At 47.7% G+C, this 24100-nt stretch overlaps 1 protein-coding gene across 1 annotated transcript in view; it reads right to left on the minus strand.

Annotated features, from left to right (window-relative positions):
• The window catches only part of LOC137525915 (leucine-zipper-like transcriptional regulator 1 homolog), a 30061-nt gene extending 6450 nt beyond the window's left edge, over window positions 1-23611 (minus strand). Inside the window, exons 1-4 of the mRNA XM_068247125.1 lie at window positions 23423-23611; window positions 7470-7687; window positions 5882-5961; window positions 3271-3349 (exon numbers count right to left, since the gene is read on the minus strand). Coding sequence (XP_068103226.1) covers window positions 3271-3349; window positions 5882-5961; window positions 7470-7653 — 343 coding nt within the window. The 5' untranslated portion in view covers window positions 7654-7687; window positions 23423-23611. The remainder of the gene's footprint in view (window positions 1-3270; window positions 3350-5881; window positions 5962-7469; window positions 7688-23422) is intronic.
• Window positions 23612-24100: the final 489 nt, after the last annotated feature.

The following is a 24100-nucleotide window of genomic DNA, read 5'->3' on the forward strand; positions in this document are numbered from 1 at the left end:
ACACTGCTCTGTCCCACGCTGACTACAGCTACCCTTACTGCTCTGTCCCACGCTGACTACAGACACCCTCACTGCTCTGTACCACGCTGCTGAAAGCTCCTCTCACTGCTCTGTCCCACGCTACTGACAGCTACCCTCACTGCTCTGTCCCATGCTGCCGACAGCTACCCTCACTACTGCTCTGTCCCACGCTGCCGACAGCTACCCTCACTGCTCTGTCCCATGCTGCCGACAGCTACCCTCACTACTGCTCTGTCCCACGCTGCCGACAGCTACCCTCACTGCTCTGTCCCATGCTGCTGACAGCTACCCTCACTGCTCTGTCCCATGCTGCTGACAGCTACCCTCACTGCTCTGTCCCATGCTGCTGACAGCTACCCTCACTGCTCTGTCCCATGCTGCTGACAGCTACCCTCACTGCTCTGTCCCACGCTACTGGCAGCTACCCTCACTGTTCTGTCCCACGCTAATGACAGCTACTCTAACTGCTCTGTTCCACCTATAGCTGCCCTCACTGCTCTATCACACGCCACTGAAAGCTACCCTCACTGCTTTGTCTGATGCGGCCTACAGCTGCCCACACTCCTATCCTCTGCTGCTGACAGCTACCCTCACTGCTCTGTCCCACGCCACCGACAGCTACCCTCACTACTCTGCCCCACGCCACTGACCGCTAACCCCACTGCTCTGTCCCACACCGCTGACAGCTACCCTCACTGCTCTGTCCCACGCCGCTGAAAGCTACCCTCACTGCTCTGTCCCATGCCGCTGAAAGCTACCCTCATTGCTCTGTCCCACGCAGCTAACGGCTACCCTCACTGCTCTGTCCCACACCGCTGACAGCTACCCCCACTGCTCTGTCCCACACCGCTGACAGCTACCCTCACTGCTCTGTCCCACGCCACTGACCGCTACCCCCACTGCTCTGTCCCACGCCGCTGACAGCTACCCTCACTGCTCTGTCCCACGCTACTGACCGCTACCCCCACTGCTCTGTCCCACACCGCTGACAGCTACCCTCACTGCTCTGACCCACGCCACTGACAGCTACCCTCACTGCTCTGTCCCACGCTACCGACAGCTACTCTCCCTGCTCTGTCCCACGCCGCTGAAAGCTACCCTCACTGCTCTGTCCCACGCCGCTTAAAGCTACCCTCACTGCTCTGTCCCACGCCGCTGACAGCTACCCTCACTGCTCTGTCCCACGCCGATGACAGCTACCCTCACTGCTCTGTCCCACGCCGCTGAAAGCTACCCTCACTGCTCTGTCCCCCGACACCGACAGCTACCCTCACTGCTCTGTCCCACGCTGCTCACAGCTACCCTCACTGCTCTGTCCCACCCCACCCACAGATTCCCTCACTGCTCTGTCCCACGCTGCTGACAGCTACCCTCACTGCTCTGTCCCACGCTGCTGAAAGCTCCTCTCACTGCTCTGTCCCACGCTACTGACAGCTACCCTCACTGCTCTGTCCCATGCTGCCGACAGCTACCCTCACTGCTCTGTCCCATGCTGCTGACAGCTACCCTTACTGCTCTGTCCCATGCTGCTGACAGCTACCCTCACTGCTCTGTCCCATGCTGCTGACAGCTACCCTCACTGCTCTGTCCCATGCTGCTGACAGCTACCCTCACTGCTCTGTCCCATGCTGCTGACAGCTACCCTCACTGCTCTGTCCCATGCTGCTGACAGCTACCCTCACTGCTCTGTCCCATGCTGCTGACAGCTACCCTCACTGCTCTGTCCCACGCTACTGGCAGCTACCCTCACTGTTCTGTCCCACGCTAATGACAGCTACTCTAACTGCTCTGTTCCACCTATAGCTGCCCTCACTGCTCTATCCCACGCCACTGAAAGCTACCCTCACTGCTTTGTCTGATGTGGCCTACAGCTGCCCACACTCCTATCCTCTGCTGCTGACAGCTACCCTCACTGCTCTGTCCCACGCCACCGACAGCTACCCTCACTACTCTGCCCCACGCCACTGACCGCTAACCCCACTGCTCTGTCCCACACCGCTGACAGCTACCCTCACTGCTCTGTCCCACGCCGCTGAAAGCTACCCTCACTGCTCTGTCCCATGCCGCTGAAAGCTACCCTCACTGCTCTGTCCCACGCAGCTAACGGCTACCCTCACTGCTCTGTCCCACACCGCTGACAGCTACCCCCACTGCTCTGTCCCACACCGCTGACAGCTACCCTCACTGCTCTGTCCCACGCCACCGACAGCTACCCTCACTACTCTGTCCCACGCCACTGACCGCTACCCCCACTGCTCTGTCCCACACCGCTGACAGCTACCCTCACTGCTCTGTCCCACGCCGCTGAAAGCTACCCTCACTGCTCTGTCCCACGCCGCTGACAGCTACCCCCACTGCTCTGTCCCACACCGCTGACAGCTACCCTCACTGCTCTGTCCCACGCCACTGACCGCTACCCCCACTGCTCTGTCCCACGCCACTGACAGCTACCCTCACTGCTCTGTCCCACGCCACTGACCGCTACCCCCACTGCTCTGTCTCACACCGCTGACAGCTACCCTCACTGCTCTGTCCCACCCCGCTGAAAGCTACCCTCACTGCTCTGTCCCACGCCACCGACAGCTACCCTCACTGCTCTGTCCCACGCCGCTGAAAGCTACCCTCACTGCTCTGTCCCCCGACACCGACAGCTACCCTCACTGCTCTGTCTCACTGTTGACAGCTACCCTCACTGCTCTGTCCCACGCTGCTGACAGCTACCCTCACTGCTCTGTCCCACCCCACCCACAGATTCCCTTACTTCTCTGTCCCACGCTGCTGACAGCTACCCTCACTGCTCTGTCTCATACCGCTGACAGCTACTCCCACTGTCATGTCGCTAACTGCTACCCTTACTGCTCTGTCCCATGTCACCCACAACTACCCTCACTGCTCTGTCCCACATTTCAGATCCCACCCCTAACTGCTCTGCTTCATGGACAGCTGCCCCAGAACACCCACAGCCCCCTCAATGTTCTTTCTCATGTTGCTGATAGCTGCCATCTTCCATGTATGGCTCGGGCTGCTCTCTTCGGAAGCAGCCCAGATCTGCACACACAGGTTATCAGCATTAATAGACCTGTCACCGTGAAGGCTGCTGGGGAGAAGGTGAGTATACTCTCTCCTCTCTGAACTAGCCTGGATTGTGCCCAGAGATGACTCCATTACAAATGATGTGACATTTTCACTAGCAGATCCACGAGGCTGATTACAAATCATATAAGATTCACCTTGCTGCCTTCTACTTACCAATGGAGTACATCCAGAGTGGGGTCTTCTCTCTATTCGCTGCACAATCCACCATTCCCCCGAACACATACAGGACATCCTGCAGAGACAAATCAGACATTGCTAGTTAAAGTGAACCTTAGGGACAGCTACCCTCACTGCTCTGTCCCACCCACAGCTGCCCTCACTGCTCTGTCCCACCCACAGCTACCCTCACTGCTCTGTCCCACCCACAGCTACCCTCACTTCTCTGTCCCACGCACAGCTGCCCTCACTGCTCTGTCCCACCCACAGCTGCCCTCACTGCTCTGTCCCACCCACAGCTGCCCTCACTGCTCTGTCCCACCCACAGCTGCCCTCACTGCTCTGTCCCACCCACAGCTACCCTCACTGCTCTGTCCCACCCACAGCTGCCCTCACTGCTCTGTCCCACCCACAGCTACCCTCACTGCTCTGTCCCACCCACAGCTGTCCTCACTGCTCTGTCCCACGCACAGCTGCCCTCACTGCTCTGTCCCCTGACACCGACAGCTACCCTCACTGCTCTGTCCCACCCATAGCTACCCTCACTGTTCTGTCCCACCCACAGCTACCCTCACTTCTCTGTCCCACCCACAGCTGCCCTCACTGCTCTATCCCCTGACACCGACAGCTACCCTCACTGCTCTGTCCAACTCACAGCTACCCTCACTGCTCTGTCCCAAACCGCTGACAGCTGCCCTCACTGCTCTGTCCCACCCACAGCTACCCTCACTGCTCTGTCCCACCCACAGCTGCCCTCACTGCTCTGTCCCACGCACAGCTGCCCTCACTGCTCTGTCCCACCCACAGCTACCCTCACTGCTCTGTCCCACCCACAGCTACCCTCACTGCTCTGTCCCACCCACAGCTGTCCTCACTGCTCTGTCCCACCCACAGCTACCCTCACTGCTCTGTCCCACGCACAGCTGCCCTCACTGCTCTGTCCCACCCACAGCTACCCTCACTGCTCTGTCCCACCCACAGCTACCCTCACTGCTCTGTCCCACGCACAGCTGCCCTCACTGCTCTGTCCCACCCACAGCTACCCTCACTGCTCTGTCCCACCCACAGCTACCCTCACTGCTCTGTCCCACGCACAGCTGCCCTCACTGCTCTGTCCCACCCACAGCTACCCTTACTGCTCTGTCCCACACCGCTGACAGCTACCCTCATTGCTCTGTCCCACGCCGCTGACAGCTACCCTCACTGCTCTGTCCCACACACAGCTACCCTTACTGCTCTGTCCCACACCGCTGACAGCTACCCTCATTGCTCTGTCCCACGCCGCTGACAGCTACCCTCACTGCTCTGTCCCACACCGCTGACAGCTACCCTCATTGCTCTGTCCCACGTCACCGACAGCTACCCTCACTGCTCTGTCCCACGCCGCCGACAGCTACACTCACTGCTCTGTCCAATGCCACCAACTGCTACCCTCACTGCTCTGTCCCACCCACAGCTGCCCTCACTGCTCTGTTCCACCCACAGCTGCCCTCACTGCTCTGTCCCACCCACAGCTGCCCTCACTGCTCTGTCCCACCCACAGCTAACCCTCACTGCTCTGTCCCACCCACAGCTGCCCTCCCTGCTCTGTCCCACCCACAGCTGCCCTCCCTGCTCTGTCCCACCCACAGCTGCCCTCCCTGCTCTGTCCCACCCACAGCTGCCCTCCCTGCTCTGTCCCACCCACAGCTGCCCTCACTGCTCTGTCCCACCCACAGCTGCCCTCCCTGCTCTGTCCCACCCACAGCTGCCCTCCCTGCTCTGTCCCACCCACAGCTACCCTCCCTGCTCTGTCCCACCCACAGCTACCCTCACTGCTCTGTCCCACCCACAGCTACCCTCACTGCTCTGTCCCACCCACAGCTACCCTCACTGCTCTGTTCCACCCACAGCTGCCCTCACTGCTCTGTCCCACACCGCTGACAGCTACCCTCACTGCTCTGTCCCACGCTGCTGACAGCTACCCTCATTGCTCTGTTCCACGCTGCTGACCTCACTGCTCTGTCCCACCCACAGCTGCCCTCACTGCTCTGTCCCACACTGCTGACAGCTACCCTCACTGCTCTGTCCCACACCGCTGACAGCTACCCTCACTGCTCTGTCCCATGCTGCTAACAGCTACCCTCACTGCTCTGTCCCATGCCACTGACAGCTACCCTCACTGCTCTGTCCCATGCTGCTGACAGCTACCCTTACTGCTCTGTCCATTGTCACTGACAGCCCCTGTCACTGCTCTGTCTCACGCCAGATGTCACCGCCTGTGATAAATTGCAGAATGTAAATCAAAGAGAGGAAAGATTTTACAATGGGCAAACACTGACAAAATAATCAATAAATAAATAAATATTGTATAAAGTTAAGCAGTTTTATTCATTACTTAATTTTCACTACAGTTCCTCTTTAGGGTAAGAATGGGTATCCCGAGTAATTTGTTATGTGAGTGTTACAGGTCCTCTTTAGAAAAGATAAATATTTGGTATAATGACAGAAAGAATCACATTTCACATTCTGTTTCGCTCTATTGGTTATTTTGTTTGTTGCCATAATATTTTGGTCTTGGAATAAAACGACACGGTGTCTACATAGACAACATAGAGACGCCGGTCACCTGATACGCCACCATGGAGTGTCCTTCCAGCTTGTCTGGAGCCTGCCGGCCGCCCGCGAGCTGATCCCACTGCTTCGCCGCTAAAAATAAAGGGGAGAAGTAAGTGAGAACCTGCACTGCAACTTTCTGTACAGTCAGCACAAGATCTACGGCACTCAGACCGGTACAAACCAACCCACACCCCCCAGGACAGAGACCTGCAGCAAGTTCACTGCCCGACACCCTCACAAACTAAGCACAAACATTTTTGTCTGCAATGATGCTCTGCGGAATTTCTCTGTTTGTTTCATCCCGTTCCGAATAAGATGTAAAAAGTGTGGCGACTATTTTATTTGTTTTTTATACTTAACTAAATCTTTTGCCCGCATCCTCCACCATCTCATGCAGGAACAGAGCGGGACTTCTGCCTTCTCTGGTAAGGAAGTTTCGGGCTGGGATGAGAACAGGAGAAGGACTCACAGCTGCACGGAGACCGATGTTCAAACGCTGTAAATGCTCAATCACCTTCAATCGCTTTGCGTATCCATGGCAACGGGGCCTCACAGGACGTGCCAGAGTATTACGCACTGGCTGCCAAAGTCACGTGACGTGCTGTTGCCATAGAGATGCGACGAGGGAGGCGGTGATTGTAGGCGAGTTTCAAATCATCCGCTGCCCACTCCCGACTCTGCAGAGAGGGAGGAATCTGGCCGCCTCTCAGCGGGCCGACATAACAGCACCCGTGGGCCGTAGTTTGCCCAGCGCTGTTCTAGCACCACCCCTTTTCCCCCTTGTGCCGATGGAGAGTGTAGCAGGCTAACCTATCTCCTCTAATGTCTGTCGTCAATGCGAACGCCTGTACCATGTGACATCGCGGGATATGTAGTGAAATCAGTAGACGCGCCGGTGTCGCATGCTACAGCCACTTGCACTGACAATTCAAAAAGACAACGGCCCCTGCAACACTTACCAGGGGCCCGAGGGGACACATGGGGAGACTGGCCTGTGGTCGCTATTACCGTCATGCGCCCAAACGGGCCATTTTCGACTGAGATTTTTCCTGCATACCAGATTGATCAATTTATGCAGAAATTAGTTGGGCAATCATATTGCAGTATTGACCTCTGCCAGATTCGATCATTATGACTGAACCGGCCAGATAACAATGCTGGGCGCCATAAGTCCCCTAGCATTTTCTTTCATGTCTCAGAGTTTAAGTAGGTTCTGCTCATGTGACACGCCCATTAGCAAGGCCCCACCCCAGATACATTCATCTCTCAAGGATGGTGGTGGTGAGATCTCTGCACTCTGAGTTTTCTGTTTTGCATACTTGCTCCACCCACTGCCAGTGGCTCCACCTCCCCTGCTAGATTTTACTATCTCTCAAGGGCTTTGATAGTAGGATTTCAGCACCCCTGAACTCACTGCTCTGCACCCATCAGCAGAGGCTTCCCTTCCCCCTCACTGGATCTTCTGTCTCTCTGGGATGTTGGTGGGATCTCTGCCCTCCTGATCTCCCGGCTCTGCACCCCTGCCACACCCATCAGCAGAGGCTCCGCCCCCTCACCCTAGTAGGCATACCTATGAATAATGAAGGCAGTGAGCTCACCTATGTTGTACCGCCAGAAGTCACCGAGATCCGAGTCTTGCCGTCCGCCGTGGACGTAAACAAAGCCATTGTGAACAGCGGTGACGTGTTTGAAACGGTCGCACGGCACCTTCTCCCTTCGAGTCAGCGGCTCCCAGGCACGGCCCGCACTCTCACTGATCATACTGGCCGGCATCTCCAACATGTCCTCCTCGTATCCTGTAACAGCCCCGACATAGCTGGAGGGAGACAGAGGGAGGAGTCAGGGACAGCGGGAGGAGTCAGAGACAGCGGGAGGAGTCAGAGACAGCGGGAGGAGTCAGGGACACAGGGATGATTGAACACACAGGCTGTCTGACCCACAACTGTATTAAAATATCAGAAAAAAATCCTTTCACATTGTAGCAGCCAGGGCTGTGGAGTCGGTACAAAAATTATCCAACTCCAAAGTTTATGAAACCAACAACCCTGACTCCAACTCCAGGTACCCAAAATGGCTCCGACTCCATAGCCCTGGTACCAACACAGTATAGACAGAATGGAGGATAATTGGGGGGGCCACTACCACTACTACCGCTGCTGCTGCTACTGCTACTACTAGTAATTTATGTCAACAGTAACACTACTAATAACAAGACTAACAAATAAAATATAATGACAACAGCAGCAATATTAAAGGGAACTTAACTTAGAACTTAACTGAGAGGGATATGGATGCTTCCTTTTAACCAGTTGCCTGGCAGTCCTGCTGATCTCTTTGGCTGAAGTAGTGTCTGAATCATACCAAAAACAAGCATGCAGCTAATACAGTCTGACTTCAGTCAGAGCACCTGATCTGCATGCTTGTTCAGGGGCTGTGGCTAAGCATTAGAGACACAGGATCAGCAGGAGAGTCAGCAAATGGTATTATTTTAAAATAAAAAATCCACATCCTTCTCAGTTTAGGTTCCCTTTAATGATAAGCCGACTGTGAAGAACAAGCTACGTCTAATCGCTTAGTAATATATACAAAGATGACAGCAAAATGGTGAAATAATAACACAGACACAACAATACCGATAACGATGATAACACCAATAATGGTAGAAAGACCAATAATACCAAAAACAATCAGAATACCAATAATAATCTCAGATAATGCGACAATACCTGTAATACACACAATAGATATAACGGTCTCAGTAGTAGTGACAGGTTAGCAGCACAGAGCACAGCCCTCCCGCCTCTCCCCTCAGCGTTACATCTGGACGCAGGATTTCCTCGCGTGGCGAATTAGTCACATGACTCCTCCCAACCATCAGCAGTTTCCGCCCTGCAATAAAATAATTCCCATCGCTGACAGTTATCATGGAGAGGAGCCAGACTGATTGCCTCAGGGAACGGTTATCTACTTCTCGAGATCAGTGAGATAACCGACAGGACTTTTCACGGCCAAATCTCTGCAGCGGATGACAAACATTTCGCTCTCTCAGTACGGCAAATCCCGATACCAGCCGAGACCCGACATTCCAACGCGTTCCTGCAGGGGAGCTCTATCAGCCAGACGGCGGCGACTGTTCTGCAAATCACTTCTAAGGGAGAACTCTGCTCTCATAGAGAAAATCTCCGGATTTTCAACATGACTCTGTGGCCTCAATTCACTAAGCAGTTTAGACTAGTCTACTGATGGTTTTTAGTCTACTGATGGTTTGGTCAGTTGCATCAAAGGGGAATTCACCATTACCAAATGTTTTAGACCTGTTTGTAGACCTGGTCTAAAGCATTTGGTAATTAGGTGGGTAAAGCAGGGGAAATGATCAAAAGATGCAATTCACAAACAAGTAGCTATGACTGACATCCTTCTCCTCTGATGAGCTCTCCTCTGCATACAATTAAACTCCTGCATAATTAATTCAAAAGGTTCCATCCTCATGTCTAAAATACCTCACAGAATGAGGCCCAGTGCACACCAAAACCCGCTAGCAGATCCGCAAAATGCTAGCAGATTTTGAAACGCTTTTTCTTATTTTTCTGTAGTGTTTCAGCTAGCATTTTGCGGTTTTGTGTAGCGGTTTTGGTGTAGTAGATTTCATGTATTGTTACAGTAACGCTGTTACTGAACAGCTTCGGTAACAAAAACGCCGTCAAAACCGCTCTGAACTGCCGTTTTTCAGAGCGGTTTGCGGTTTTCCTATACTTAAAAAGGGAAGGTTCAGGGACTGTTGAAAAAAATAAAAATCCGCATCCACTTACCTGGGGCTTCCTCCAGCCCGTGGCAGGCAGGAGGTGCCCTCGGCGCCGCTCCACAGGCTCCCGGTGGTCTCCGGTGGCTCACCTGACCTCAGTAGTTCTGAGCCTGCGCAGTACAGCCCAGAGGACGTCCGATGACGTCAGCACGCCACCGTGAAGCGCATTTTGGACCGCAGAAGAAGCCCGACCTGGCCGCCGGCCTGGCCAGGTCAGGTCGGCCACCGGGAGCCTCCGGAGCGGCGCCGAGGGCACCTCCTGCCTGCCACGGGCTGGAGGAAGCCCCAGGTAAGTGGATGCGGATTTTTATTTTTTTTCAACAGTCCCTGAACCTTCCCTTTAACATTGAGGCAGAAACGCATCCGCAATCCAAAAAATGCCTCACCCCGGGAGTATGCGTTTCTGCAAAACGCCTCCCGCTCTGGTGTGACCCACCCCATTGAGATACATTGACCAAGCGTATCTGCAGCCTCAAGCGGCTGCAGAAACGCTGCAAAACCCGCTCGGTGTGCACCAGCCCTTACTTTACCTACAAAATTCCGCTGGTCTAATCTCTGTCAGAAAAAGTGGGCGTGGTCACTCCTTGTTTGCCTTTGTGAATTGTGTAATTGCTGAATGTTAGACCAGGTCTAAAAACAGGTCTCAAACATTACAGCAAACCATCAGTAGACTAAAAAAAAACATCTGTAGACTAGTCTAAAAAAGCCTCAGGGGGCCACATCCGGCCCGCGGGCCTTAGTTTGAGGACTGCTGAGCTATAGGCTCACTATACACCAGCGGTTCTGGATGCTAGCCTGGCTTCAGGGGCATATAGGGGTAATTTGCATATTCAGTAGTGGTGCATTGTGGGTAACCACAGTTGCTCCTATAAAGGGAATCTGAAGTGAAAATAAACTTAGGAGATAATGAACTGTGTAGTACAGTTAAGAAATGGTACATTAGCAGCACAGATATGAGTCTCATATTGTTTCCAGTACAGGAAGAGATAAAAAGACTAACGTAAAAAAATCCTGCTGGGGGATACTTACCTCAGGGAGGAGTCTCAGGGTCCCAATGAGGCTTCCCCGACCTCTGAAGATAGCAGGAATCCAGTGCTGGCTCCCCGAATCCTCCCCCGACAAGCCTGACAAGAGAAGATGTATTTACCTCTCCAGGATCCAGCGCAGGTGCAGTAGCAGCTCTTCCTTCGGTATAGGTGGAAATAGCCGAACCTGGTCGTATCCGCTCCACTGCGCAGGCACAAAGGACTCGCAATTGCACAGCAGAGCGGATACAATCGGGTTCAGCTATTCCCGCCGTACCCGAACGGAGAGCCGATACTGCGCCTGCACAGGATCGCGGTACGTAAATATTTACCTCGCCGCACTTCGGGGGGACACATTGCTGGATTGCCGAGATACCGGAGGACGGGGGAAGCCTCAATAGGATCCAGAGGCTTTCCCCTCCTGAGGCAAGTATCCCCAAGCAGGATTTTTATTACATTACAGATACTCTTTAAGAAACTTCACTTGTTATCTATGCAAAGCTTCTCTGAGCGCTTTGACCCAACTCGGGTCGCTGTTTTCTGAGGCACTTGAACTTCAAAGAAACTATGAAATACAACTTCAGATAAAGTTTTACTGCAGGGAAGCTGAGAGGGTCATTAGCTCTGCTCTGTTACATAGTTTAAAACACAGAGAGTGTGGTTTGTAAATGTAAATTGCAAATACGACAGAATGATGCAATGCTTAAAAAAAATAAATAAAAAAAATTATATATATATATATATATATATATATATATATATATATATATATATATATATATATATATATATATATATATATATATATATATATATACACACACACCTGACAATAAAAACATGAGACTTTCTTTGCTACTAATGTTCTCTTAATTATCCGTACAAACATACAATTCCTTACATCATACGTTTTTGGTTTGTTTGTTTTTTTGCTTCAGTGCCACTTTAAAGGGAACCTCAAGTGAGAAGATTATGGAGGCTGCCATAATTATTTCGTTTTTAAAAAATACCACTTGCCTGGCAGCCCTGCTGGTCTATTTGGCTGCAGTAGTGTCTGAAGCACACCAGAAACAAGCATGTAGATAATATTGTCAGATATGGCAATAATGTCAGAAACCCCCGAGCTGCTGCATGCTTGTTCAGGGGCTGTGGCTAAAAGTATTAGAGGCAGAGGATCAGCAGGGCTGCCAGGCAACTGGTATTGCTTAAAAGGAAATAAATATGGCAGCCTCCATATAACTCTCACTACAGTTGTTTAAGGCTTAATTATTGCAAATACTGTAGCTTCTGTACTAAGAAGGCAGAAAGACACAAAGGCAGATCTAGTATGCAGTAATCCAGTGCTGATTTCTGGTAGATCACCTGGAATCTCGGGGTCACTTTACCTGTGTCGCAATACAGCGCTCTCCAGTCACCCGGGTGGAAAAAGCGAGGAGATGTGGATTTTCCGCTGACAGAGAAGAGGAATGTTTTCCGCCTGTAGAGTCGCGGCGTGCGATTGTGAAAGCAGCGTTGTGTCACCGCTGACAATGCGAGTCCAGGAATGTAATGACACAATCTGTCCGCAATCAGCGCAGTGTAAACACGCGGATCGCTGTCACCTCTGTCAGGACTTTGTAACATGATCCCGTCATGGAATGATGGCGATAAGGGCTCGCCGTCCTGCGATAAGAGCGGCGGTCATGTAACACGCAGGGCGCTATGGAAACAAGACCTGCGCCAATGTCACCCTGCATAATAGTATCGCCCATGTGACAGCAGCTTTACCAACTTCACCAATCAACATCCTGTTTACATTGCATACGCGCTCGAGTCCTGTCGCCCTTAGGGGAAACATGGGGCGACAAAAAACTGATGAGATGAACAATTGTATCTCTCCTCCTACTCCTAAAAATTACTTTTTTTTAAAGAATCACCCAATTTTATTTTTTTCTTTATAATTTAAAAAAAAGGTAAGATTAATGTTGTATCGTCTCAACTGAATAATACAGCCTTTTACATATTCTTTATATGTTCCAGGGCTAAAACAGGCCATACACATCAATTTCTCCTGTCCATATACAGCCAATTCAATCGAAGCATTTGGCCTGATCAATCGACCGATCAAGAAATTTCTGGCTCAAATCGCTCGATTGGGTCAATCGGTCCGTGTGGAAAAATTTCAGCCGATTGGGAGCGCATCTATCGGTGTTCGATTAACCAACGAAGGTACTCTCACCGGTCCGACGCACAGGTGGTCACTGCTTCTCCCCTGCGTCCTCTTCACTTCCTATCCCCGGGCGCCTGTGTGACGTAATGCCGGGCTAGACACTAGGGGCCTCTGGTGGTCACAGTGCCTCTAGTGTCTGTGCCCTGCATTACGTCACACATGTACCCAGGGATAGGAAGTGTAGAAGACAGAGCAGCCTCCAGCGGTGAAGCAGAGACCAGGACCCCGCAGCGGAGAGGTGAGAACGGTGGGGATGGATGGATAGGGACCCGGCAGGCACAGAGATTCAAGCTGAAATAGATTGAAAATTTGTGTTCAGTGTCTGGAGGAAATCAAGCAGATAGATCCTTTCTGATCAGATAATGATCGAAAAAGTTCCCACTGGAGAGAAACTGTCACTTACATACCTGAATGTAAACCACTTCAGCCCTCAGTTGTTTTCACTATGCATCCGAGCAATGTTCACCTCCCATTCATTAGCCTATATCTTTATCACTACTTATCACAATTAACTGATCTATATCTTGTTTTTTCCGCCATCAATTAGGCTTTCTTTGGGTGGTACATTTTGCTAAGAGCCGCTTTACTGTAAATGCATTTTAACACAAAGAATAAGAAAAAAAACGGAAAATATTCATTATTTCTCAGTTTTCGGCCATTATAGTTTTAAAATAATACATGCCTCCATAATTAAAACTCACGTATTGTATTTGCCCATATGTCCCGGTTATTACACCGTTTAAATTATGTCCCTATCACGATGTATGGTGACAATATTTTGTTTGGAAATAAAAGTGCATTTTTTCCGGTTTGCATCCATCACTATTTACAAGCTTATAATTAAAAAAAAAAAAAAAATAGAAATACTTCATCTTTTACATTGATATTTAAAAAGTTTAGACCCTTAGGTAAATATTTACATGGTTTTTTTTTAATTGTATTTTTTTTTTTTTTATTAAACCTTTTATTTGGGTATTTTTGGGAGGGTGGGATCTAAATAGTCATTTTTTTTATGTAAATATGTGTTGATTTTTTATTTTTTTTTACAGATGTAGTTTTACTTTTTGTCCACAAGATGGCAGCCATGAGTTTGTTTACATGACGTCACTAAGCGTAACATGTATGCTTAGAGGGACATAGGGGGATGCAAGAGTCTGAAAAAGCGAGGCTTCCGAGAGAAGCTGTCGCTTTTTCTGCGGAGGAGAGGAATCTGTGATCGGGCACCATGGCCCGATTGATTGATTCCTGGGCTAACGTTCCGCGGCCGGGAGCACGCGTGCACGCGCGGGCGCGCACATGGCCTCCTGGACGTAGCTTTCGACGTCCAGAAGGCTTAAATGGTTAACTGTTTCAAACGGAAAAAGAGGAAAAGGAACACAGCCTAGTTATTTGTCTACTTGGCACTGTACATACTCAGATCGACAAATATTATTATCAATATTGATTTATAAAGCACCAACATATTCCGTGGCACTGTACAAAGTAAGAAACAAACATGGGGTACATAATACAGACAATGGTGTACACTAATATACAAAATTGGTAACAAAATACGGAATTGGTCATTACAGCAACAAAAGTAACACGATGAATAAAATGTGTAACAAATTCCAAGACACAAAAGGGGGCGAGAGCCCTGCCCTTGTGAGCTTACAATCTAAAGTAATGGGGAGGGGGGGACAAGAGGTGGGGTGGTATACAGTATACCGGTACATTTCTAGAGGAAGTGTGTTTCTAGGATATCTAGTAGGAGTGCATCTTGGCCTTAGGTCAAAGGGGGAATGGCTTAAGGTAGAGCATATGCTTGTCAGAAAAAGTGATTTTTGAGGGAGCTTTTAAAGATGTCAAAGGTTGGAGAGTGACAGATGTTTTGTGGAAGGGGATTCAGAGGAAGGGTGAAGCACGAGAGAAATCTTGTATATGAGAATGTGAGGAGGTAACTCTAGAGGAGGATAATAGAAGCTCATGTGCAGATGTCAGATTGCGATTGGGTTGGTGTCTGGATATTAGTGAGGAGATGTACGGGGGAGAGAGATTGTGGAGAGCTTTGTAAGTTAGGGTTAAGAGTATGAATCGAATCCTCTCGTTAATTGGCAGCCAGTGAAGAGCTTGACAGAGAGGAGCAGCAGAGGAAGAGCGAGAGGAGAGATGAATGAGACGAGCAGCCGAGTTCAGTACAGATTGGAGCGGCGCAAGTCTGTTAGTTGGTGGTCCACAAAGTACTGTAGTATTTTACAATAGTCCAGACGTAATATTAGATAAAAAAAAGAAAGACATTAGATAGATAGATAGATAGACAGGAAGATCAACAGATAGATAGAGACAGACAGATAATTGCATGGATAGATGGCTGAATAGACAGAAATAAAGATACTAGGTAGATATATAGATTTGCCATCTGCGACAGAGTTCGTATTGCTGTTTTCTCATTGGCTCCCAGCCTGGGGTGATGATAGAGGTGTGTCTGCTGATATCATGTATGTACAGTATTCTTCTGGGGAAGGAGATGTATATCACCTGACGTGATCACCTCACATCACCCCTCAGCTGTTGCTCAGCCATGCAGTGCTCATCAGAGCCGTTTCTCCAGCACGGCACTGAATGGACTGATACAACGAATGCTGCGATTATTAATCAGCAGCACGCTGGGCGGACGTTATGGGACTGATCTGTACAGCACAGCGATTCCCCTCATTAACACCAGAGATGGTATAAGGGGGGACCAGGGGCTCATGCTGGGTGCAGGTATTCCCTCCCCCTGTGTCACCTGACCTCTCAGTGCATAGAGAAGACCGTCAGCCAGGCTGCTGGAAACAGGACCTGGGCATCTGCCTAGATTGTCTTGTGGGTGATCCGGCTCTGCATTAATAAATTGCACTGTGTATTTTCAACTGCTTCCCGGAAAACTGCCTAAGCTAAGACATTAGACTATGATTATAGTAGGATTATATTGTGATCTCCTCTGAGGACAGTCAGTGACATGACTATGTACTCTGTAATGTGCTGCAGAAGATGTCAGTGCTTTATAAATACATAATAATAATATGGTAGGACATATGACTATGGTAGGATTAGAGTGTGAGCTCCTCTGAGGACAGTCAGTGACATGACTATGTACTCTGTAATGTGCTGCAGAAGATGTCAGTGCTTTATAAATACATAATAATAATATGGTAGGACATATGACTATGGTAGGATTAGAGTGTGAGCTCCTCTGAGGACAGTCAGTGACATGACTATGTACTCTGTAATGTGCTGCAGAAGATGTCAGTGCTTTATAAATACATAATAATAATATGGTAGGACATTAGACTATGACTATGGTAGGATTAGAGTGTGAGCTCCTCTGAGGACAGTCAGTGACATGACTATGTACTCTGTAATGTGCTGCAGAAGATGTCAGTGCTATATAAATACATAATAATATGGTAGGACATTAGACTATGACTATGGTAGGATTAGATTGTGAGCTCCTCTGAGGACAGTCAGTGACATGACTATGTACTCTGTAATGTGCTGCAGAAGATGTCAGTGCTTTATAAATACATAATAATAATATGGTAGGACATTAGACTATGACTATGGTAGGATTAGATTGTGAGCTCCTCTGAGGACAGTCAGTGACATGACTATGTACTCTGTAAAGTGCTGCAGAAGATGTCAGTGCTATATAAATACATAATATGGTAGGTGGTATGGTAGCTCGGTCTCATGAGAGGTAGCTGTGTGATGATTTAGCAGATTCCAGATCTGCAACCCAGTGGATTCAATCACCCCCCTGTAGTGAATATTTTCTCTCCAGCTGGGAGATACAGAACCACAAAACACTCAAATTGGTGGAAATGTGTCTGATTTATGCATTGAAACAAGCTATCTATAGTCAGTGAATGCAGGATTTTACAGACCAATACATTTTAGTGTGTTTGGCTACAGGCAAAACAAAAGTTTGCTTTCTTAAAACAGAAAGAATTTGCGATAATTCAGGTTGGAGTGAGCTTGAGATGTCTCCCAGTGCATCACTGCTGAATATGCAAATTAACCATTGTTGCCCTTAGAAGCTAAACACACCTCCAGAACCATTCCAGCGGTTCTGGAGGTGTGTTTAGCTTCTAAGGCCTGGAACCCACTGAAAACCGCAAACGCAAAACGCAACCGCTAGCGTTTTGTCTGAGCGGTTTGCAAGCGGATTCATGCGCGTTTTGGGTTGTGTTTTGCAACATTGTATTTTTTTCCCCAGCGGGTGCCTAGCGTTTTGCGTTTTGCGTTTTTATCCTGATTGGTCCTGTGAATTATTTTTAATTTTGTTACAGTGTGCTGAACCGCAAAACGCTAGCAAAACCGCTCAGTTTAGGTTTTGCTGAGCGTTTCTGCTAGCGTTTCAATACTTTACATTGAAGCGCTAACGCTCCCAAAATGCTGCAGGTCCTGCGTTTGCGTTTCTGGGAAACGCAAACGCTCCTGTGGAAGTTGCCCCATCCATTAACATTAGCCCAGCGTTTTGGCAAACTGCTAGCGTATCGCAGTGCTGCCAAAACGCTGCCAAAAGCGCTCCTGTGGGTTCCAGGCCTAAGGGTAGAATGGTTAATTTGCATATATTCAGCAGTGATGCACTGGGAGATATCTCGAGCTCACTCCAACCTGAATTATCACAAATTCTTTCTGTTTTAAGAAAGCAAACTTTTGTTTTTTTTAACATCTTAGTAAGGGGGCTTTTAGGACCATTGTAGTCCCTTACACACTCCAATGAGTTCTGGGTCACCATGAACTTGCTGGTTATTCTGTACCTTTTGGCTACAGGCGGAAGGGGGAGAGGAGCACTCTGGGGAAAAAATGCAGAGACAACAGGCGTACAATAGCGCAATATGTCAGACAATTAAAGGATACCCAAGGTGAAAATAAACTGATGAAATAAACTATTGTATCTATCCTCCTTCTCCTAAAAATGACTTTTTAACCACTTAAGCTCTCAGTCGTTTTCACTTTATGCATCCGAGCAATGTTCACCTCCCATTCATTAGCCTATAACTTTACCACTACTTATCACAATGAACTGATCTATATCTTGTTTTTTCCACCACCAACTAGGCTTTCTTTAGGGCAGGGGTCTCAAACTCAATTTACCTGGGGGGCCGCAGGAGGCAAAGTCAGGATGAGGCTGGGCCGCATCGCCGCCTCTGCCCGCCCCTCTCACTCTTCCTTCACAGAGAGGGGCGGGGAGAGGCGGCGATCCGCAGCGATTGACGTCAGGAGGGGCAGAGCTGAAGCTGAAAGCTCTGCCCCTTCCAGGAAATGCCGGCGGATTGCCCCCCGGGCAATTTGGGGGCTCTGCAGCCCTCGTTTAGCGGCGGGGATGCGGCAGATTACTTGGGAGCACTGAAGCGAACTATAAGGAAGCTTTTGCCGGCGAGGGCCACAAAATATTGTATCGAGGGCCGCAAATTGCCCGCGGGCCTCGAGTTTGAGACCCCTGCTTTAGGGGGTACATTTTGCTAAGAGCCACTTTACTGTAAATGCATTTTAACAGGAAGAATAAGAAAAAAAATTCATTATTTCTCAGTTTTCGGCCATTATAGTTTTAAAATAATACATGCCTCCATAATTAAAACTCACGTATTGTATTTGCCCATTTGTCTCGGGTATTTCACCGTTTAAATGATGTCCCTATCACAATGTATGGCGACAATATTTTATCTGGAAATAAAGGTGCATTTTTTTCGTTTTGCATCCATCACTATTTACAAGCTTATAAAAAAAAAAAAAAAAAAGAAAAGAAATATTTCATCTTTAGGGCTCGTTTCCATTGTAGCGGTGCGGAATCGCCTGGATTCCACCGCTGAAGAAATCGCATGCGGCTGCGTTTCCCCATGCGGATTTACCCGCGATTTCGCATGCGATTTCGCATGGCAAGGAGCCAGGCGAATTTAACCATGTCACTGCCTGTGTAAAGTTCCATTGCCTTTCATGCGAAATCGCCTGCGAAATCGCGGGGAAATCCGCATGACAAAGCCGCATGCGATTTCCCTATTGAATGCATTAGCGGCGATTCGCCCGCATTCCTGCCGCACGCGAAATCTGACGACCCTGTCGTGCAGATTTTTTCCCGCACCGAAAAACGCCGCCGCCGCCGCACACGTGGAAACAGCCCCATCCACTAACATTGAGTATTCGAATCCGCATGCAGTGCCCGCATGCGGATTCGCTATAGTGGAAACGAGCCCTCACATAGATATTTATAAACTTTTAGACCCTTAGGTAAATATTTATGTGTTTTTTATTGTAATGTTTTTTTTTTTTTATTAAACATTTTATGTGGGCATTTTGGGGAGGGTGGGATGTAAATAGGGCTTGATTTAGGGAAATATATGAGTGTGTTAATTTTTTTTAACTTTTAGATGTAGTTTTACTTTTTGGCCACAAGATGGCAACCTTGAGTTTGTTTACATTGCGTACAATGTACGCTTAGAGGGACATGGGAATTAGAAAAAGCGAAGCTTCCGAGAGAAGCTGTCGCTTTTTCTGTGGGGGAGAGGAATCAGTGATCAGGCACCATAGCCCGATTCACTGATTCCTGGGCTAACGATCCGCGGGCGAGAGCGCGCGTGCACGCGCGAGATCGGTCGCGGGAGAGCGTCTGTCCTCCTTGACGTATAAATACGTCAAGGAGGACAAAGTGGTTAAGATATTCCACAGTTTTGTTTTATAGTTAAATTTTCTTTTTAAGTTTTTGCTGTTTTAGGGCCCGTTTCCACTAGTGCGGTGCGAATCACCGGGATTCCACCGCTGACGAAATCGCATGCGGATGCGATTCCGCGGGCGATTTTTGCCGCGATTTCGCATAGGCAGGGTATATGCGAATTTAACCATGTCACTGCCTGGTTCAATTTGCATTAGTTTTCATGCGAATTCGCACGCGAAATCGCGGCAAAAAACGCATGTGCGTTTTCCCTATTAAATGCATTATGTGCGAATCGCCTGCATTCCTCACGCAGGCGAATTCTGCAGGCTCTACCGTGCAGAAAAATCCTGCACAGAAAAACGCTCAGAAATCCTGACAAGTGGAAACAGTCCCATCCACTTTCATTGCCTATGCGAATTTGCATGCAGGCCACGCATGCGAATTCGCCCTAGTGGAAACGGGCCCTTATTGTTTTTGCTCAACGACACATTCATTGAAGTATGCCAGAGCTAAAAATCTATGAACCATTGACCCTTTTTTATCTCTTTCCTGCTCTCAGAAGCTATTTTCTGCTAGGAAAGTGTTTTATAGTTGTAATTTCTTATCAGTGAGGGTCACACTGATAAGAAATTACACTCAGACAGGAACTGCTACTTACGTACCTGATGTTTAACTCTTTCAGGCAGAGAAAGAAAAAAAAACAGCCTAGTTATTTGTGTGCTAGGCACTGTACATACCCATGTCTATCTCATCCTGTCACACGTCACTTCGGGTATCCTTTAAGCGTTCTGCAGGAAATATACTCACAAAGGTAGGTTGCATGGGGAGGAACCAAAGGCACTGTGCAGGCGGAGACTATCAGCCCATCTCCCCTCGGCTACCTCCAGAAATGAACGGATGTAAGTTGGTCGCACTCTTAGAATAAAAGCAAAAAAAAAGGACTGCCAGTGGGGGAGACCCACCTGTAGACTATACCTTCCCCCCTTTCTGGGGCTACAGACCAATCAGCCGCTTGTACACAATGGCGTCCATGTTTGGCCCCCTGACCTAGTTTGTGTTTATATTTACATACACAATAGCAGAGCTATATACACAATGCATTCTAGCTGACACAAGTGGTCACAAGATCAACAAGTATCCCATGTAACAGATAGCAAACATTTCACAGACTTGATCCACAATAGTGAATGACACTGGAGGACTTCTCACAATGCACACTCGTTCTGTGAAGGACAGGAGAGTCCTGCTGTCTCTGAAGGTAAAACATCTGTTATTTGATTACATATCAGGTTCTTTACAACAATGCATGAAAGGAATCTCATCTGTTACGGTGGCCACACACGATACAATAAAATGATCCGATTTTACGACAATTTGATATAGAAGGATCAGATTTCCCGAGAATTCGAAAAGTTTTTTTTTTTTTTGAATTTGAGCAAGAAATCCGATCAGATTTCCCACCTTTCTTTGATAAAACTTGGATTTTTTGATAAATTTTTCTGAAAATTGTATGGTGTGTGGTAGATTGTCAATTTATTAATATACACACCCAAACAGTTTTCTCAGAGTTTCCAATCATTTTTATCATAATTGAGGAAAAAATTGAACATATATGTGTGGTACATTGGTCAGATTTTTGACATGTTACAATCAGTCAAAAAAAATTGATTGCAATACTTGCATTAAACAGATAATAGATCATTTCCGCCAGGTCCAATCTGATTTTCAATCGTTTTTCTGATCGATTTCTCATAGAAGTGAACGGACATCGATCAGAAAAACGATAGGGGGATCGACCGGAGGATCAATCAGACAGTAAATCTGCTGAAAAATCTCATTGTGTATTCCCAGCATAAAATTGGCTTTCATGCTACATGCACGACTGACTTGTTGGAGAAATTATGTAGTTGAAGGATATCTGCAGTGGTGTATGTCCTTAAAGGGGCACTAAGGTGAAAAATCGTAAAATTTAAAATATGTGCGAACATATACAAATAAGAAGCACATTTTTTCCAGAGTAAAATGAGCCAAAAATTACTTTTCTTCCATGTTGCTGTCACTTACAGTAGGTGGTAGAAATCTGACAGAACGTTTTGGACTAGTCCATCTCTTCATAGGGGATTCTCAAGGATTTATTTATTTTCAAAAGCACTTAGTGAGTGGCAGTTGCTCTGTCCAACTGCCAAAAAAACTGTGTAGTGAGCAGGGAAGCTGGCCAGCATCATTGTTTAAATCCTTTTTAGGGAATATCTTTATAAAGAATAAAAGCCTTGCTGAGAATCCCCTATGAAGAGATGGACTAGTCCAAAACCTGTCACTTTTGTCAGATTTCTACTGCCTACGGTAAGTGACAGCAACAAAGGAGAAAAGTAATTTATGGCTCATTTTACTCTGGAAAAAAAAAACGTACTTCTTATTTGTCTGTTTGTACATATTTTAAATTTTACAATTTTCCGCCATAGTGCCCCTGGCACGTTAATACAATCTTTCAGTAGCACATTAGACTATGACTATGGTAGGATTAGATTGTGAGCGCCTCTGAGGACAGTCAGTGACATGACTATGTACTATGTACAGTGCTGCAGAAAATGTCAGTGCTATATAAATACATAATAATAATAATATGGTAGGACATTAGACTATGATTATAGTACGATTAGATTGTGAGTGCCTCTGAGGACAGTCAGTGACATGACTATGTACTCTGTAAAGTGCTGCAGAAGATGTCAGTGCTGTATAAATACAGAATAATAATATGGGAGGACATTAGACTATGACTATGGTAGGATTAGATTGTGAGCGCCACTGAGGACAGTCAGTGACATGACTATGTACTATGTACAGTGCTGCAGAAAATGTCAGTGCTATATAAATACATAATAATAATAATAATAATAATATGGTAGGACATTAGACTATGACTATGGTAGGATTAGATTGTGAGCTCCTCTGAGGACAGTCAGTGACATGACTATGTACTCTGTAATGTGCTGCAGAAGATGTCAGTGCTATATAAATACATAATAATAATATGGTTGGACATTAGACTATGACTATGGTAGGATTAGACTGAGCTCCTCTGGGGACAGTCAGTGACATGACTATGTACTCTGTAATGTGCTGCAGAAGATGTCAGTGCTATATAAATACATAATAATAATATGGTTGGACATTAGACTATGACTATGGTAGGATTAGATTATGAGCACCTCTGAGGACAGTCAGTGACATGACTATGTACTCTGTAATGTGCTGCAGAAGATGTCAGTGCTATATAAATACATAATAATAATATGGTTGGACATTAGACTATGACTATGGTAGGATTAGATTGTGAGCTCCTCTGAGGACAGTCAGTGACATGACTATGTACTCTGTAATGTGCTGCAGAACATGCCAGTGCTATATAAATACATAATAATAATAATATGGTTGGACATTAGACTATGACTATGGTAGGATTAGAGTGTGAGCTCCTCTGAGGACAGCCAGTGGCATGAGTATGTACTCTGTAAAGTGCTGCAGAAGATGTCAGTGCTATATAAACACATAATAATAATAATATGGTAGGACATCAGACTATAACTATGGTAAGATTAGATTGTGAGCTCCTCTGAGGAGAGTCAGTGACAGGACTATATACTCTGTAAAGTGCTGCAGAAGATGTCAGTGCTATATAAAAACATAACGCATAGACAAATACTGTAGATAGATAGATGAGCAGCATATAATATATTGATGGGCAACATTACAGAACTCTTAGAACTCTCATCCAGGAACAGCCCACGTGCCGTCTGCTCCCCGCATTCCGTTATCCCCGCCCCTTCCCCTGCACTCACCGGACAGCAGTGTGACCCGGAGGAGCCCCCCGAGTAGCGGCCGCACCCCTCCCCGTCCCGAGCAGCGGCTCAGCCTGCGGAGACCGTGCAGAGAATGAGTAGAGCGCAACCACACCGCCACCCAGCGGCCACACAGGAGAATACAGCAGCACCGCTTCCCATCCGCTACACTACATCATCAACAAGTGGGGACGGCGACAGCCAATAGCCGCGCAGTGACGTCACCTGCCGGGCGGAGCGTGCAGCCGCCATGTCTGATGAGGGCAGCTGACGTCACCCGCCTGCAGGGCGGAGCGCGCAGCCGCCATGTCTGATGAGGGCAGGTGACAGTTACTTTCCAGCTCTTTTGCAATGTGCGTTGGTGAAGGAAGATTATCTGGGATTTCCCTCCCCTTCTTATTATTTATATTGTGAGGCTGAATCATGAGACATTTCATAACCAAGCACATGACTATAGACCCTGATCCAGCTCCAACAGCCTCTCCAATGTTAGTGTGAAGAAATAGGGAAATGTATATTTTGGTAATTAAAGTGGAACTCTACTTTATATAACATAATGATTTTTGTTTTTTTTTTATTTACAATATTAATTTATAGATTATTTAGTCAGTGTTTGCCTATTGTAAAATCTTTCCTCTCCCTGATTTATGGTTTAAAATGTTTCACACGTGACAACAT

The sequence above is a fragment of the Hyperolius riggenbachi genome, chromosome 7 (genome assembly GCF_040937935.1).
Source record: "Hyperolius riggenbachi isolate aHypRig1 chromosome 7, aHypRig1.pri, whole genome shotgun sequence".
Taxonomy (NCBI): Eukaryota; Metazoa; Chordata; class Amphibia; order Anura; family Hyperoliidae; genus Hyperolius; species Hyperolius riggenbachi.